This window comes from Coregonus lavaretus, assembly GCF_964263955.1.
Source record: "Coregonus lavaretus genome assembly, chromosome: 23".
Lineage (NCBI taxonomy): Eukaryota > Metazoa > Chordata > Actinopteri > Salmoniformes > Salmonidae > Coregonus > Coregonus lavaretus.
In genome coordinates, this window is record NC_140010.1 from 15,809,946 (window position 1) to 15,828,356 (window position 18,411).

At 44.4% G+C, this 18,411-nt stretch overlaps 2 protein-coding genes across 4 annotated transcripts; one reads left to right on the forward strand and one right to left on the reverse strand.

Annotated features, from left to right (window-relative positions):
* Positions 1-198: 198 nt before the first annotated feature.
* LOC311098955 (glycosylphosphatidylinositol anchor attachment 1 protein-like) lies at positions 199-6,863 on the forward strand. The gene is made up of 13 exons (XM_084139518.1): positions 199-308; positions 619-727; positions 893-1,072; positions 1,303-1,414; positions 1,583-1,730; positions 1,815-1,916; positions 2,902-3,098; positions 3,333-3,529; positions 3,659-3,812; positions 4,401-4,472; positions 4,634-4,830; positions 5,544-5,714; positions 6,076-6,863. Exons 2-13 carry the CDS (start codon positions 654-656, stop codon positions 6,317-6,319), a joined length of 1,848 nt encoding a protein of 615 aa, XP_083995644.1. The 5' UTR covers positions 199-308; positions 619-653; the 3' UTR covers positions 6,320-6,863.
* Positions 6,855-18,284, reverse strand: LOC311098956 (ranBP-type and C3HC4-type zinc finger-containing protein 1-like). Of its 3 annotated transcripts, none has more exons than XM_084139521.1 (9): positions 17,478-17,589; positions 17,201-17,375; positions 16,945-17,043; positions 16,690-16,831; positions 16,492-16,582; positions 16,091-16,376; positions 8,151-8,269; positions 7,831-7,941; positions 6,855-7,745 (listed from the first exon to the last, which is right to left on the reverse strand). In XM_084139521.1, exons 2-9 carry the CDS (start codon positions 17,226-17,228, stop codon positions 7,695-7,697), a joined length of 927 nt encoding a protein of 308 aa, XP_083995647.1. In that variant the 5' UTR covers positions 17,229-17,375; positions 17,478-17,589; the 3' UTR covers positions 6,855-7,694. The 3 variants fall into 3 exon arrangements, with proteins under 3 accessions (XP_083995647.1, XP_083995646.1, XP_083995645.1); XM_084139520.1 differs by lacking the exon at positions 17,478-17,589 and adding an exon at positions 17,848-18,284 and having other exon boundaries at positions 6,862-7,745; XM_084139519.1 differs by lacking the exon at positions 17,478-17,589 and adding an exon at positions 17,848-18,280 and having other exon boundaries at positions 6,862-7,941.
* Between the last annotated feature and the right edge of the window lie 127 nt (positions 18,285-18,411).

An 18,411-nucleotide genomic window follows, 5' to 3' on the forward strand; every position in this document is an offset into this window, starting at 1 on the left:
TGGGGTGTATTCCTTAGTCGAATTCCGGTGCAAAACGTTTGGCAACAGGATCCGACTAATAAATACACCACTGAATTAGTTCTGTTAATTTATTTAGGTAATTCATCTCCAAACCAACATGGAGAGTCAGTCACAAATGCCAATGCGGTAATCTCTGTTTTGATCGTTTATTGGCTAAAGCGGAAGTCGGTCCGTCGCACAATAGTCCGATAAGAAACAAGGAAAAAAGACCGGTGGAAAATCTATAGTAGTAAGGGACAGGCTAGCTGCACCTGTCAAATATTGGGCCTTTCCCTTGTGCCCGAAAGGTAGGCTCTGATAACTACACATTTTGTAAAGGTACTAAATTCATTGTTTAGTTTAAAATAACTGAGTTGCGGATATCTGCGCGTGCAACGTAGCTGGGTCTCTGCTGCTTAGTTAGCCAACTAGCTAGCTAGCTAACATCTGCTAATCGATAATCATGGACCATATTTCTTAGCACTGTTTATTTATTTTTATTCTGAAGGTTAGCAGGTAGCTAGCTAGACTAACACTGTAGATGCCTACAATGGCGCGAGGGGATGACTAAAAACTACATTAATATTATTGAATGGGGCTTTGTTTCCAATGGTCCAGCTGAGCCAGTCTGAGAGGTACAAGGCAACAACAACATGGGACTGCTGTCTGACCCAAACCGAAGGCGAGCCCTGACCAACCTTCTCACCCGTCTCAATGCACCAATATGGTGAGTCCTTCCTGGCAGAATATCAATGATAGAGTATTGAAGAATTTGCTGGGGAAGTGGAATGTAACAGGGCATCCTCTTCATGCACCTAATCCACTTTGTACCATTTACCTCTAACTGTGTATGATGCAAATGCTTTGAACTGATATAAAGATGTCTCCCCAGTGTTATGTGCTACCTGGCGGGTGTGGCATGGTTCATGGGCTTGGCCTTCGAGCCGTTCACCCTGCGCACCTACATGTCAGAGAATGCCATGGGCTCCACTATGGTGGAGGAACGCTTCCCAGCAGGCGAGAGGGCTCTGGCCACCGGCAGGGAGTTTGCTGCCCACAAGAAGAAAGTAGGGTGAGTCAGACTAATAAGCCTTCGTCGTATAGCCTATCACTAGTGTTAGGAGTTTATCTTGTTCATGTGACCAGGAAAAACTCTCACCCCTAGTGATCACTAACCCCAACTTTGGGATTCAGTGCTTATCCTACCTATCACAAATCCAGCTATAATAATGATAACCCCTCCCACAATATTCCTTCTGTGTTTCACCAATTTTCTTCTCCCTTCCTCTCTTCTCTCCGTAGTGGGATGCCGGTGGATTGGCTGGTGAAGACCATGCAGTCTCGAGGGCTTGAAGTGTTCACTCAGAGCTTCACCCGCAAGCTTCCCTTCCCAGATGAAAACAAAGAGAGATATGTGAGTGTGGGCAGAGACAAAGATGTCTACATATTAAACATAAGCTCCTATTTTATCTTGGTGCACACACACACTCTCACACAGACACATTCCTTCTCTGTATCTCTACACAGGCTTTAATTTCTTCTCTTTCTCTCACTCATCCTTCTCTCTGTTTGTCTCGGTCAGATGGTGCGGGGCACTAACGTGTATGGGATCCTGCGGGCCCCCAGAGCCCCTCGTACTGAAGCCCTGGTGCTGAGTGCCCCCTGTAGTGAGGGAAACAACAACAACCAGGCAGTAGGCCTTCTGCTGGGCCTCGCCCAGTACTTCAGGAGTAAGCATACTACTATTACTTACATTTACACACAGACCATTGCCAAAGCTTGAATTGATCTGTCAATGATTGGTCTCTTCTCAGGTCAGATCCACTGGGCTAAGGATATTATCTTCCTGGTGAATGAACATGACCTGATCGGCATGCAGGCCTGGCTGGAGGGATACCACCACACCAACACCACTGGTCAGTACACTGGCAGTACCTGCATCTCTGTAATGATGCAACATTTACCTGGAGCTAACCCTGCAGATAGCACTACTGGGTGATCTGAAAAGTCATAGTCAATCGATCAATAATAATAATAATACTTTTTACAATCTGTAGAAACAATGAGAATAAAAGGGTTCAGAACTTTTGTGAAACATCTCAGTACAGTTGAAAAATATATGGCAAATAGAAATCCAATATGGATGGTGTTAAGAGATAGATGGGAGGTGTTGACTGGGGCTGAAGGATGGTACTAATAACAACTAATAACAACAAGATAACTAATGTAAAGCATACTGTGGCCATAATAAGTATATAGGTTACAGGTTGAGAGCTTTTGTGAAAGAGCACAGTTAGAAAGATATGGCATATAGAAGCAAACCCGATGGACATCATGAAAATGATTGGAGAGGTTGAGGGTGGAGGAGGTTCAGGAGTAAAAACAAACAAAATGGAATTATTGTAAACTTGACTGTGTATATATTTATATATATATATATATATATATATATATATATATATATATATATATATTTATATATATATATATTTATATATTTGCAAAAAGAACATGGGGGATTGGAAGTGATGCAGACAATTACATTGATGGAAGTTACAATCCATCTGCAATATTAAAGCTGATCTACCCCCAAAATATTTTGTGTTTTTTTTAAAAGTAAAAATAAATGATGTAACCCTGTAATGCACCAGTCGTAGAGACACCATTATGGACTCTGTATGTATTCTCAATGTCTCTATACCAGGGCTCTCCAATCCTGTTCCTGGAGAGCTACCGTCCTGTAGGTTTTCCCTACATTTCTAATCTAGCACACCTGATTCTAATAATTAGCTGGTTGATAAACTGAATCAGGTTAGTTACAGCTGTCCAGGAACAGGGTTGGAAAACCCTGTTCTATAGAATCAACCCTGGCACCACTGTGCCTCTCGCTGGATCCCCCAGGTGGTGACTGGTCTCCACTGCAGGGAAGAGGTGGCTCCATCCAAGCAGCTCTGTCTCTGGAGCTGAGCAGTGACGTCATCACCAGTCTGGACCTGGTTCTGGAGGGGCTGAACGGCCAGCTGCCAAACCTGGACCTGGCCAACCTCTTCTACGCCTTCTGCCAGAAGATAGGGGTCTTATGTACCATCCAGGGCAAGGTAGGGAAGAAATCCAAATGCCAGTACTTATTGAGTAAGTAAGGTATTTGACCTAGTTGCAGAAAGTACATACTGTAGATGTTTAATGCTTTCAGAGAGGCCTAATAATAGCACACCATAGACGTTTTGTCTTGTGACTTCCTCTATGCCAGGTAAGGAGAAGCCAGTAATGACATGATGTAATAACATGTTTAATTGCCTGATTGTCATGCTGACTGTCCTCTCTCCATCCAGCTCCAGAGGAACGACTGGGACACCACATCGGGCTACAGCCACGCGGCCCAGACCATGATGTTGATGGTGTTGAAGCAGGCCAGTGGGCGGCCCTGGGGGGACCACGGCCTGTTCCTCAGATACCACATAGAGGCCGCTACCATCAGGGGCATCAATAGCTTCAGACAATACAAGACAGACACCACCACCATCGGCAGGTCAGCTACTGATGTCCAAGCTTCAATTCAGATGATCAGAAAACCTTTGAATTCATCTCTTGTCATTTCTATGGAGACATTTTCACAGTGAAAATTCCATGGAAATGAACCTCTGTGTGTGTCCCTCAGGCTCCTGGAGGGGATGTACCGGAAGCTGAACAACCTCCTGGAGCGTCTGCACCAGTCCTACTTCTTCTACCTCATGCCCTCGCTCTCTCGCTTCGTCTCCATTGGTTACTACATGCCCGCCTTCGGCCTGCTGGCTGTCATTCTGCTGTTGCGTGTATCCTTGCACCTCTGGGACAATAGGGGATTCTATTTTTATTTAACTGTTATTTAACCAGGTAGTCCCATTGAGGTCAGAATACCTTTTTCCCAAGGAAGACCTGGCCAAGAGAGGTGGAAGGTTGAGATGCGCTTGTGTTGGAATTAAATGGACATAAAGGATATTCATTTTGGTCTATTCTCTATATTAGTCAATTACATAAAAAATACATTAGGTTAGTCAAAAGGCCTGATGGGGGTTCATGATATGCATGCGTAGTTAAGCTGAATGTTCAACTTAATTAAAGATGGAATCCGCAGTAGGGGAAACAGTACCACTGTCCGCCCCAATGCCGTTGTTATTGTTTTTGTTTTGTGAAGGTGAGGAGCGTCGCACAACGTGGTAAAAGAAATTGCAGTACATTCTGCTCTTCAGCGCGCGTGCGATGATGTCCATGGGGCAAACGGATGTGGCAGTTTCACCATTAAGGATTCCAGCTTTAAGTCATGATGAGATTGCGCTGCATGAGGCTGTGTATATGTTGATGATGGTTTAATGTACTGGTGCTCTGGTGCCTATCAGTATTGTCCTTAATGGCAGTAACAGGCCTTAGACCTGTGGGTTCAGCTAGGTGCTTCTCCACCAGGAACAGAGGAGGGGCTGGCTGGGGGAGAGCAGGTCAGTCATGGAGTAATAAACAAGCTGTGTGTGTGCGCGCGCCTCTGGCACATGTATGTAATGTGTAACTATAGTATCTACCTTTTTATATCTCTAGAAGTCAACAAAACCAATTGGTCTATGTCAGTATAATTGACTCTTTCCTCCGCTGTCTCCATCAGCCCTCCAGCCCAGGGGTCCTGTCTATCCTGACTCCAGTAGTGATCAGTCACATGACAGGGGTGGCTCTGTACACCCTCCCTATCCTCTCTCAGGAGATGGCTGTGCAGCACTTCCCTGTGTCTGAAACGGAAGCTGTGGTCCTCACTGCTATAGCTATCTACACAGCAGGCCTGGCCCTGCCACACAACACACACAGGTACACACACACACCCTCTCATCTCTCTCACATATACAGACATACAAAAACACAACCTGCATCAGCCATTTTATCTCACAGACTAAATATGCATATAATATGCCAGGTTTGAATTTTAATTTAGGAGCACCATTATGCCTAGAACAAAATCACCCAGATGATAATTGTTGCAACGCTTACTTCACTGTACTTGTTACCTCAAATATTTTTAATTGTGCTCCTACATTTCTTTGTGTGCTCACATGCTACTTGTAAAAAAGGTCAGCGTAGAGCCCTGCAAGGTTTTACGCGTATTAAAATGTATTTTATCCGTCCACTGTGTCCACATTGTGAGCAGATTATCTAGTGCCTCCCTGTATGCAAATTATTTGACCGAAATTCTTTCAAAATAATATGAATACATTTATTTTAAATCAATTACTGTATTGTGATACCTGTCAATGATTTTAGAGGATGGTATAATGATGATTTAAATGGTTTGAACATCCAGATCTGTTTACACTTCATTGATATCCAGACACAATGCATGCCTGACTACCCACGGAGGTGGCCAGGAAGTTCTGATCACAATCAGATCACGATGTGTCTTTTAATCGTTTACACCTGTCTATAATTTTGGTCACAATCAGAATGTGGACAAGATCAGGACAAAGGGCGCATGTTAGCACCAGGTATAAATGGGGCTTTTATCTCTCGCTCTCTTTCTCCCCCAGGCTTCTGCAAGGAGAGGGCACAGAGCAGGGCTGGAGAGTGCTGAAGCTGGTGGCTCTCCTCTACCTGGCCGTGTTACTGGGCTGCACTGCCCTTATCAACTTCTCCCTGGGCTTCATCCTGGCTCTGTCCCTGGTGCCCATCGCTGCCTTCATCACACCACACACGCCCAAGTAATATTCTCATCACTCTCACACACCCACAACTTTCTCCCGGTGTTGGGTGATTTCTTATAGAAGTAATAATTCTCAATATGTTGTGTTCTCAGTGATGTTTCACTCTCTAGTTTAATGTCTGAGTGCACAGTGCAGTGTTAGTTCTATTGTCCCTGTGCGTGAAGATAGTGTGTGTGTGTGTGTAATGGCTCCCTCCCCCTCTTGTCGACTGTCTGAGTGCTGTATTAATGTTTCTCCTTCCAGGGTTCTGTAGTAATGTCTTTACCCTCTCCCCAGGGCTCTGTCTGCAGCCATCATGGTGCTGTTAAATCTCTCCCTACCAGCGTTGTGTAGTAACATCTTTACCCTCTCTCCCCAGGGCTCTGTCTGCAGCCATCATGGTGCTCCTGAGCCCCGGCTGCACTCTGCTCTACTGCGTCTTCCTCTTCCAGGAGTTGCAGGAGACCCCTGTCTCCCTGCAAGACGGTTGGATGCTCTTCCTGTCCGTCATCTCCCAGGGCATCCTGGACCACGCCCTCTATGGCTCATTGGTCTATCCACTCCTGGCTCTGCTGATCTACCCCTGTTGGTTGCTGCTCTGGAACATCCTCTTCTGGAAGTAAACAACAGGTAACTGGGGGAAGACTGGTCCCAGACCTGCCTTTATATGGGAACTATCTATCCTGAGATGTGAAACTGGTCTTGCCTTTATGGAATGAAGGTGTTTCCCCAAGGAGTAGACTGACTTGCCCAGAAGGAATAGGAAGGGGGAGTGGTTAAGTGTATTGGGTTGGGCTTGTGTGGCGGAATTACAACTAAAAGGTAATATTGGGTTCAGGGCTTGTGTGCATGGGATTGGTTTGGTTTGGTTTATGGTACCTGAAGGAATAAATAATGCCCTGTTTGCTTTTTGGTTATGTTATTGGGCCTGAGTGGATATTCTAAGGGATGAAACTGAACAAAAATGTTTAAGGAAGCAGCATCCTTAAGCCAACCTCTTGTGCAACTGAAGCCCTCCCGAAAACGTCCATAATATACTGTATGAACTAAGAATTGTCTTTGCTTTAAAAGTTTTTTTATACTTGTTTGTTTCAATTAACTTTATTTGAACCATGTGTACAGACACTCATTTATAAATGCTCAAATAAAAACGTAACTCAAACTTGATCAACGTATGTTTATTCAGCCAACACCATTTTATACAGACATAACATTCCGTCACTATCACAGTTTAGACAGAGAAACGTATGACAAGTAGGTGAAACGCATCAACATTAATATCGCCAAACATTGTTAAACACTAAATACAATGTTATACAAATAAAATCACTTTAAAACCCTGTCACTCCGAAAGACTTGCCTCATAGCAACCAATACCCCTTCTACCATCAAACCAAATGTCACCAACCAATGACCAGCAAGACCTGGGCCTGTATTCACAATGTATCTCAGAGTAGGAGTACTGATCTAGGATCAGGTCCCCCATCTATATAATTGTGATCTTAAAGACATCTGATCCTAGACCAGCACACCTACTCTGAGAGATTGTGAATACGGGCCATGATTTTAAACTGCACTTTCAGTACTCAAAGTATCAACTTTCCCAGTTAGCCAACTTAAAAATATACCATATTCTCTGATCTGAGATATCAGGGATGAGGGAAGCACCACCCACCCCTATGGAATAAATATAGAACTATTCCACTCCTCCCCCCCACAAGGCAGAGGTTTCCGACTGCCATCATGTCCACAGAGGAGAGTCAAAAGCCAGCTCTCAATGACTATACAGGTAGTTCCTTTTGTGAGCCACTGCAAGTGGAGTTCCATATGTGCTGCAGCGTCAATACAGCGTCCATATACCTCTAGTGTCCGTCAGGCTGTGAGGTTTGTCATAGTATGTCAGTAGTGGGTTTTCACCTAAGAAGCAGTAAATTGGTGTGTCAGTTGTATAAGTGTGTGTGATCAGTCGTCCAGGCTATGGTATAGGTTGCGAGGCAGTCAACTGATCAATGCACCAATCTCCCCCTGCTCCACTCTTCTTCCTTTCTCCTTTAACACAGACGGAATAAAGACAATACTGTAGTTTAGAATGTAGGTGATGTGTTCTGTCTACTCTATGCCATAGATACAGTACCTGTTGTATGAGGCTGTGCTCCCCCGAGTCAGGTCTGGCTGTACTGCAGATCTCACAGCCTGGTCGGGAAGGCTTGTTGATAAAGGTGCAGGAGGGACACGCCCATTCTGTCTGCATATCAGACGGATAGAGAGAGCGAGAGGATGAGTGAGTCTTTCTGTTAGTGTATTACTTGAAGTGATGTTCAGTATACTAGCTATATGGAACATAAGGTTTCTATCAGGGAAAGTATGTCCTCAACTATCATCTTGCGTAAAACAATGAAAGGGTGCTCGAAGCCAAGAGCCGATCACATAAATATGAAAACATTGGGTTTGTACCTGTGTTTTACTGGCTTTGCAGGGTTGATCTGGTTTATTGTTGATCTGCAGAGTCTCCAGGTTGAGGGCCTCTTGGATCTCGCTCATACCCAGCCTGTCAGCCGCACCTCCGGTGCTCCCTACAGCCAATCACAACAATGGAAAATGAGTTTGGTCAACCCCCTTTATAATAAAGCATCACATGCATCTATAGTTGCATGGTGACATACAGTTGAGCAGACACGTTTTTAGGATTTCCACACATGCAGCGTCTGAAAAACTATTGGCCTTTTATAAATGCATTTCATGCAATTCTACGTCCTTTACATGATAGACATTAGCAGAACATTTTTTAATACCACACAAATAGCCAAATGCAGCCTACTGTGCAACTCGCTATTCAGGTAGGATGCAATTTTGGAACTTTATTTATACTTTCATATCATTGTAGGCCTATTTATTAATCTAAACCAGTTCTTTAACCCTCTATGGCAGGGCTCTCCAACCCTGTTCTCGGAGAGCAACCCTCCTGTAGGTTGTTTTCTTTTCAACCCCAGTTGTAACTAACCTGATTCAGTTTATCGGACAGCTAATTATTATAATCATGTGCACTAGATTAGGATTGGAGCGAAAACCAAAAAAGAAACCAGCCTTCAGCCCTGCTCTAGAGTCTAAACCTGGGGGACGGTTCTACTAAGCTAACATATGGAATTGTTGGTCATACCAAGGATCATTTAGATATTTTATTTAGAATTTTAGGACCCCTTTAGGTATAAAATATATTTTTTAATTATTTGATGAAACATTGAATTTGGCCTTACTGCTATTTGCCCATAGAAATGCATTGAATAACAGATTCATACATGGAAAAACAGTTCCAAAGAAAATCTAAAGGAAGTTTGTTTTGAAGTGTCTGTCCTATATCAGAGATATAAGATCAGGAAACTATTATTTTTATTGGACAAGTATTTAACCCCTTTTTTTTTTGGCACTAAACTACACTGAACAAACGTATAAATGCAACAATCTCAAAGATTTTACTTAGTTACAGTTCATATAAGGGAACCAGTCAATTGAAATGAATTAATTAGGCCCTAATCTATGGATTTCACATGACTGGGAATACAGATATGCATCTGTTGGTCACAGATACCTTTAAAAAAAGGTAGGGGTGTGGATCAGAAAACCAGTCAGGATCTGGTGTGACCACCATTTGCCTCATGCAGCGCGACATCGCCTTCGCATAGAGTTGAACAGGCTGTTGATTGTGGCCTGTGGAATGTTATCCCACTACTATTCAATGGCTGTGCAAAGTTGCAGGATGTTGGCGGGAACTGGAACACGCTGTTGTACACGTTGATCCGGAGAATCCCAAACATGCTCAATGGGTGACATGTTTGGTGAGTATGCAGGCCATGGAAGAACTGGGACATTTTCAGCTTCCAGGAATTGTGTACAGATTCTTGCGACATGGGGCTATGCATTATCATACTGAAACATGAGGTGATGGCGGCGGATGAATGGCATGACAATGGGCCTCAGGATCTCGACACGGCATCTCTGTGCATTCAAATTGCCATCGATAAAATGCAATTATGTTTGTTGTCTGTAGCTTATGCCTGCCCATACCATAACCACACCACCACCATGGGGCACTCTGTTCGCCCACACAACGCCATACAAGCTGTCTGCCCACTGCCCGGTACAGTTGAAACCCAGGATTAATCTGTGAAGAGCACACTTCTCCAGCGTGCCAATGGCCATCGAAGGTGAGCATTTGCCCACTGAAGTCGGTTACGACGCCGAACTGCAGTCAGGTCAAGACCTTGGTGAAGACGACGAGCACACAGATGAGCTTCCCTGAGACGGTTCCTGACAGTTTGTGCAGAAGTTCTTCAGTCGTGCAAACCCACAGTTTCATCAGCTGTCCAGGTAGCTGGTCTCAGACCATCCCGCAGGTGAAGAACCCGAATGTGGAGGTCCTGGGCTGGCGTGGTTACACGTGACGTACGGTTGTGAGGCCAGTTGGATGTACTGCCAAATTCTCTAAAACAACGTTGGAGGCGGCTTATGGTAGAGAAATGAACATTCAATTCTCTGGCAACAGCTCTGGTGGACATTCCTGCAGCCAGGATGCCAATTGCACACTCCCTCAAAACTTGAGACATTGTGGAATTGTGTTGTGTGATAAAACTGCACATTTTAGAGTGGCTTTTATTGTCCCCAGCACAAGGTGCACCTGTGTAATGATCATGCTGTTTAATCAGCTTCTTGATATCCCACACCTGTCAGGTGGATGAATTATCTTGGCACAGGAGAAATGCTCACTAACAGGGATGTAAACAAATTTGTGCACAACATTTGAGAGAAATAAGCTTTGTACATATGGAAAATCTGTGTTCTTTTATTTCAGCTCATGAAACATGGGACCAACACTTTACATGTTGTGTTTATATTTTTGTTTGTTGTACTTCCATATACAGTGCATTCGGAAAGTATTCAGACCCCTTGACTTTTTCCACATTTTGTTACATTACAGCCTTATTATAAAATGGATTAAATAGGTTTTTTTCCTCATCAATCTACACACAATAACCCATAATGACAAAGCAAAAACAGGTCTTAAAATAAACGTAAATATTACATTTACATAAGTGTTCAGACCCTTTACTCAGTACTTTGTTGAAGCACCTTTGACAGCGATTACAGCCTCGAGTCTTCTTGGGTATGACGCTACAAGCTTGGCACACCTGTATTTGTGGAGTTTCTCCCATTCTTCTCTGCAGATCCACTCAAGCTCTGTCAGCTTGGATGGGAAGCGTCGCTGCACAGCTATTTTCTGGTCTCTCCAGAGATGTTCGATCGGGTTCAAGACCGGGCTCTGGCTGGGCCACTCAAGGACATTCAGAGACTTGTCCCAAAGGCACTCCTGCGATGTCTTGGCTGTTTGCTTAGCGTCGTTGTCCTGTTGGAAGGTGAACCTTCACCCCAGTCTGTAGAGCATGTTTTCATCAAGGATCTCTCTATACTTTGCTCCGTTCATCTTTCCCTCGATCCTGACTAGTCTCCCAGTCCCTGCCGCTGACAAACATCCCCACAGCATGATTCTGCCACCACCATGCTTCACCGTAGGGGTAGTGCCAGGTTTCCTCCAGACGTGACGCTTGGCATTCAGGCCAAAGAGTTTAATCTTTGTTTCATCAGACCAGAGAATCTTGTTTCTCATGGTCTGAGAGTCTTTAGGTGCCTTTTGGCAAACTCCAAGCGGGCTGTCATGTACCTTTTACTGAGGAGTGGCTTCGGTCTGGCCACTACCATAAAGGCCTGATTGATGGAATGCTAAAGAGATGGGAGAACCTTCCAGAAGGACAACCATCTCCAAAGACAAACTCTGGAGCTCTGTCAGAGAGACCATCGGATTCTTGGTCATCTCCCTGACCAAGGCCCTTCTCCCCCGATTGTTCAGTTTGGTCGGGCGGCCAGCTCAAGGAAGAGTCTTGGTGGTTCCAAACTTCTTCCATTTAAGAATGACGGAGGCCACTGTGTTCTTGGGGACCTTCATGCTGCAGAAATGTTTTGTTACCCGTCCCCAGATCTGTGCCTCGACACAATCCTGTCTCGGAGCTCTACGGACAATTCCTTCGACCTCACGGCTTGGTTTTTGCTCCGACATGCACTGTGGGACCTTATAGAGACAGATGTGTGCCTTTCCAAATCATGTCCAATCAATTGAATTTCGAGTCTCATAGCAAAGGGTTTGAATACTTATTTACATAAGGTATTTGTTTTTTATTTTTAATAAATCTGCTAACATTTCTAAAAACCAGTTTTCGCTTTGTCATTATCGGGTATTGTGGTGTAGATTAATGAGATGTTCTTTTTTTAAAATCCATTTTGTAACAAAATGTGGAAAAAGTCAAGGTTTGAATACTTTCCGAATGCACTGTATACTTCCATTCATTTTTTAAACTGGCACCAGGCTACCTTCAGGTGAGGCTTGTGGGCATACTAGAGCAAAACAACCGACGTATGTGTTCATGAGAGACTCACTTTTCCATAGAGGGGTCATATTAGTGTGTAGCCCAAACCGTTCGGACGCTACTGGCAGATCGGCGGTACCGACTTCAGACGAGTCCCGTGACACTTGTGGGGGTAGTAGAGCAAAACCACCGACGTGTTCGTGAGTCTCAACTCTCATAGTTTCTAGGCCAAACCGTTCAAACGCTAGAGATGTTTCTTCGTGAGAAGACTGATTTTCGGGATGTCTCATGGTCTAACAAACACTGCTGTAGCTCTGCCACCTTTCACCGCAGATGTGGAAGGTCGATATCGGTGTTTTTAGACCCATGCAGTGGATTTAGACCCATGCAAAACACATATCTCTAGCTTAAACAGACAGATTTTAATGGGGATTTTTACATTATGCCAATTAGATTTCTGCGGGGCCACGGAAATGGACTCGAGGGTTAAATATGCAAAACGTGTTTTGTTTCATTCTGTTGAGACATTTTCGTTGGCTAAATTGAGTTAGATCTTTTTAATTGTGTGCTCTGTATTTAGTTTAAGATATTATAAGTAGGCCTTTTGTTAAATAAATATAATTAGCCTATTGCTGTCATTTGTTGGGTAAGGTGGGCACTAACCTGTTCAAAACTTTTTTGTGAAGCTTTAAACCAGTTCACAAGTGTTTTGTTTCATTCTGTTGAGCCATTTCTTTGGCCAAATTAAGCTCCAACAGTAATGTGTGTGCCACAATATAATATCCTGCTCGTATTTTCCCTTGCTTTTGATATTACCCTAATAAAGTTTAGAAATGTTTGTGAAGGTGTAGTGTGGCTATTAGCCTATTATACACTATATATACACAAAAGTATGTGGACACCCCTTCAAATTAGTGGATTTGGCTATTTCAGCCACACCCATTGCTGACAGGTGTAGAAAATTGAGCACACAGCCATGCAATCTCCATAGATGATTATTAGCAGTAGAATGGCTAGTAGAGTGACTTTCAACGTGGTACCGTCATAAAATGCCACCTAAAAATGGTTTGGGGCTGTTTTTCATCGTTCGGGCTAGGCCCCTTAGTTCCAGTGAAGGGAAATCTTAACACTACTCTAGACGATTCTGTGCTTCCAACTTTTGGACAACAGTTTGAGGAAGGCCCTTTCCTGTTTAGCATGACAATGCCCCCGTGCACAAAGCGAGGTCCACACAGAAATGGTTTGTCAAGATCGGTGTGGAAGAACTTCACTGGCCTGCACAGAGCACTGACCTCAACCTCATCGAACACCTTTGGGATGAATTGGAACGCCAACTGTGAGCCAGGCCTAATCGCCCAACATTAAATAAAATTGTATTGGTCACGTACACATCTTTAGCGGGTGTAGCGGAATGCTTGTGTTCCTAGCTCCAATAGTGCAGTAGTATCTAACAATTCACAACAATACACCCATCTATAAGTAAAATAATTAAGAAATATATAAATATTAGGACGAGCAATGTCGGAGTGGAATTGACTAAAATACAGTAGAATAGAATACAGTATATACATATTAAATGAGTAAAGCAGTATGTAAATATTATTAAAGTGACTAGTGATCCATTATTAAAGTGACCAGTGATTCCATGTCTATGTATATAGGGCAGCAGCCTCTAAGGTGCAGGGTTGAGTAACCAGGTGGTAGCCGGCTAGTGATGGCTATTTAACAGTCTGATGGCCTTGAGATAGAAGCTGTTTTTCCAGTCTCTCGGTACCAGCTTTGATGCACCTGTACTGACCTCGCCTTCTGGATGGTAGCGGGGTGAACAGGCCGTGGCTCGGGTGGTTGATGTCCTTGATTATCTTTTTGGCCTTCCTGTGACATCGGGTGCTGTAGGTGTCCTGGAGGGCAGGCAGTGTGCCCCCGGTGATGCGTTGGGCAGACCACACCACCCCCTGGAGAGCCCTGCAGTTGCGGGTGGTGCAGTTGCCGTACCAGGCGGTGGTACAGCCCGACATGATGCTCTCAATTATGCATATGTAAAAGTTTGTGACGGTCTTAGGGGCCAAGCCAAATTTCTTCAGCCTCCTGAGTTTGAAGAGGCGCTGTTGCGCCTTCTTCACCACACTGACTGTGTGGGTGGACCATTAGAGATTGTCAGTGATGTGAACTTGAAGCTTTTCACCTTCTCCACTGCGGTCCCGTCGATGTGGATAGGGGCGTGCTCTCTCTGCTGTTTCCTTAAGTCCGCGATCAGCTCCTTTGTTTTGTTGAGGGAGAGGTTATTTTCCTGGCACCACTCCGCCATGGCCCTCACCTTCTCCCTGTAGGCTGTCTCTTCATTGTTGGTAATCAGGCCTACTACTGTTGTCATCTGCAAACTTGATGATTGAGTTGGAGGCGTGCGTGGCCACGCAGTCATGGGTGAACAGGAATTACAAGAGGGGGCTGAGCACGCACCCTTGTGGGGCCTTTGTGTTGAGGATCAGTGAAGTGGAGGTGTTGTTTCCTTCCTTCACCACCTGGGGGCGGCCCGTCAGGAAGTCCAGGACTCCTGTACTCCCTGTTCACCCATGACTGGTGACCCATTCCCGACCTCACTAATGCTTGTGGCTGAATGGAAGAAAGTCCCCGCAGCAATGTTCCAACATCTAGTGGAAAGCCTTACAAGAAGAGTGGAGGCTGTTATAGCAGCAAAGGGGGGACCAACTCCATATTAATGCCCATGATTTTGGAATGAGATGTTCGACGAGCAGGTGTCCACATACTTTTGGTCATGTATTGTATTTTTTTTATATTAGTATAATCCAGTAGTCTATGCATAAAATGCCCTAATGCATTTAGTGCTCAAATCTCTGACAGCTGAAACATAAAGTAGACAATTATTGTTTTAGGAAAGTAAAAACCAATACAAAAATAGGCTATAAAGTTTTGCATATGCTACACATCGAAACACAAGGATTAGTGTTTTTGTAATTTGTTATAGGCTGTTTTTAAGGACATGTAAATGTGGCTCATTTGGCCAATATCCCTCATTTATTGATGTACACTGGCTGCGTGGGTGGACGCCTTAATAGGTTACTCACCCAATGCATATGGATGACTGGTACATTTCTCCAATGTCTGAAATGTTAATATTACCTAACGGAAACCGTGATATATATAGTACATACACTGAGTGTACAAAACATTAAGAACACCCACTCTTTCCATGACTGACGACATGAATCCAGGTGAAAGCTATGACCCCTTATTGATGTCAATTGTTAAATCCACTTCAATCAGTGTAGATGATGGGGAGGATTTTTAAGCCTTGAGACAGGTTGTGTATGTGTGCCATTCGGAGGGTGGATGGCCAAGACAAAATATTTAAGTGCCTTTGACCAGGGTATGGTAGTAGGTGCCAGGCACACCGGTTTGTGTCAAGAACTGCAACGCTGGGTTTTTCATGCTGAACAGTTTCCTGTGTGTATCAAGAATGGTCCACCACCCAGCCAACTTGACACAACTGTGGAAAGCATTGGAAAGGCAAACTGTCAGCCAACCATATAAATATAATCCATAGATGGCAGGTCCCATTTAAAAATCAGGACTGGCAGCTATTGCTAGTGTACCCATGAGTTTAACAGTCAATGTGCCAGGGTTAGAGGTTCCTAAATCCTTCTATGGATTATATCTATGGCCACAACGCAACAAGCTGTAGCCTATATTTGGTGCGTGTGATAACTTAATCCACTGCTATTTTTTAAAAACCGATTTATCTTCTGTAGCTAAATTATGCTCTCTGGTATAGTATTTTGAATTATTTTGTTCAGACAAGAGTAATATAATGTTGGGGCAAAACAATTTTGTATAGCCTAATTTTGGCAAAATTATTTCAATTGACTTCCCGCGGCTATTAGTATGTGCACTGCTGTGTGCGTGCGTCTGTCGGTCTATGTTTGTGTGTGCGTGTAAGTGCATGCCAATAGGTAAACTTACCCTGGGAGTTGTGGCTGAGCCTGGAAGGCAGGGTGCTGTAGCCCCTCCAGTCCTGGGACGCAGGCCTGTTGCTGGTAGGTGGAGGTGGGGTGAGTAGGGCGCCCTCCTGGTCCTGCTGGAACAGTTGGCGGGTGAGGCGGGCATGGCGGGCTGAGACCAGGTAGAGGTAGGCCATGTCCCCATCCCTCTGGACCCCATACGAGGCCAGGGACCTGGGCTCTGTGCACAAACACTGCCCTATCACCCAGCGCTGCACGCAAGGGTGGAAGCCATACTCCAGAAACACCTGATAGAGAGAGAAACGCACAGACATTAGAGGAGAGAGATTTGTGAACATTTACATTTGCCTATGTAGCCCAAGTACTCAAGCAAACAGAAGACCACAGAAGTTTTGATCTGACCTGCTGCTTGAGTGCTGCGACGGTCATGTGTGGGAAGACTTTCACTGTGACGCAACATGAAGAGGAAATGTCCTCCACTGCCACAGACAAACTGCAATACAGAAATGGCACCGTTAACACAAATGCTCCTTGTTCTGTTGGACAACTTAACTTAATTCCCCCCTAAACCTAAATCTACTGCCTGTTACTTCTTCTCACCGTATCTCTCCTTCTGCGTAACTCTTTTCAGACAGTTGGATAGTGAGTGCCGCCTTCTGGTGAGCCAGAGCAGACGCATGCTGAGCAGCAGCCTGGCTCTCGCCTGCTTCGATCGCCCGGGCAAGCTCCAGGCACAGCTCCTCTTCAGAGAGAAAACAGGTTAAATTACTAATATTATAGAAAAATGTATAATGTACTGTATGTTGCCATGCAAGTATGGTAGAAAGAGAGTGGAGGAAGCATTTGTGCGCTCACCAGTGAGTGGTAAGGAGGCTGTCCGGCGCTGTTCTAGAGCTACTGCTGCTGTATGCTGTAGTCGGTCATCCAGAGGATGTGGGGAACTATTTGCAGCAACTACAGTGAGAGAGAAAGAATGGTCAATTGTGAGAGAGCATTCTATTGTATTAGCCATAGTTTTGGGTTCTAGGAGGACACTCTTCTAAGACACAAGACAGGAATGCAGCTAAACAAGGAAACTAGAACAGAGAGAAAGACTGCCATGCCCTCTGACCTCTGTGTGCCTCTCTTAGTGATGACATCACCACGGTGGCCCACTGCTCAGCCTCCAGGTCGCAGCGGAAGTTGAAGCGGATGCAGTCATGAGGGGGCGTTGCCAGACGAATCTCGTGAAGGTGTGGAGACTTCACCTCATACTGCACAGAGCGCAAGTCAAACTCTGCAATGAACTGAGAGAAGAAAAAATAAATAAATATATATATAGAGAGAGAGAGAGAGAAATATCTCACTTAGATCTCTTATCTTTGTGGACTTGATAGATATGGACTTACTTGACCTACTTATTGAGGGACAAACTGGAACCCCTGTGCCAATGTGCTCACTTTGATGTTTAGCTGGAATAATGTGCCATAAAGAACATTTGGTCTCCTATTTAGAATGATTCTTCCCTTGTTTAGATAAACACAAGGACAGATATTTGTAAACATCACACGACATCGTTTCCCAGCAATGGAATTACTGTATCATTTGATTAAACAAGATTCCAATTCAGTAGCTATGACAAAAAGTATTTTCTGTAAACGGACATTGCTCAAACCAACAGACCAATGTTGTGTTTGCAATTTATTATGTCAACGCATGCATGACATGTGTCAAGATACCTAACTAGGTAGCTAGACGTTACAGTGCAGTGTCACTTACCACACTACGGCCGCTTCCGCTACTGTCCCTCAGTGCTAGCCGAAACTCTCCAGCCTTGCTGGGGTCCATGCTAAGCTGAAGACGGAGAGCCTCATCGCCAGCTCCGGGGAGGCAAAGCGGTCGAATTCCAGAATGGCAAACCGACACTCGTACCGACATCAAGACGGTGTTGCAGCTAGCCAGTGCGGGCCCACCATGTACAGACTGGAATGGGGCTGGCACAGGCGTTTGAGCCCAACCGCCCGCGCTTAGTGCCATCTCCCAACAACAAGAGTTGGGAACGACAGGTGTATATTAACCCCTAAAGCACAATGCTATGTCGATAGTTGTGAGTCTTGATTTTAACAGCCTACCTGTTAGTAAAGATATGGCGTTTCATTACAGCTAGCTATCTGTTTATCTCCTAGCTAAAAACGAAATTACCAACAACAACAAAATCAAAACAGGAAGTTGCGTGGGTCGTCCTTTATTTACCTCCGATAGAAACCGGCGTTGTTCATAAATATTAAGTTATGGTCCGATAGCGAGATTAACAAATAGCCTTTGAGCAACGTGTTAATTAAT

Excerpts from the sequence above, each read along its gene's own strand:
- LOC311098955 (XM_084139518.1), top strand. The coding sequence starts at position 654 with ATGGGACTGCTGTCTGACCCAAACCGAAGGCGAGCCCTGACCAACCTT. Across the intron at positions 3,099-3,332 it reads TATGTACCATCCAGGGCAAG|CTCCAGAGGAACGACTGGGA; the intron begins GTAGGGAAGAAA and ends CTCTCCATCCAG. Across the intron at positions 3,530-3,658 it reads GACACCACCACCATCGGCAG|GCTCCTGGAGGGGATGTACC; the intron begins GTCAGCTACTGA and ends TGTGTCCCTCAG.
- LOC311098956 (XM_084139519.1), bottom strand. The coding sequence starts at position 18,105 with ATGGCACTAAGCGCGGGCGGTTGGGCTCAAACGCCTGTGCCAGCCCCA. Across the intron at positions 17,044-17,200 it reads ACTAAGAGAGGCACACAGAG|TTGCTGCAAATAGTTCCCCA; the intron begins GTCAGAGGGCAT and ends CTCTCACTGTAG. Across the intron at positions 7,942-8,150 it reads GCAAAGCCAGTAAAACACAG|ACAGAATGGGCGTGTCCCTC; the intron begins GTACAAACCCAA and ends TCTGATATGCAG.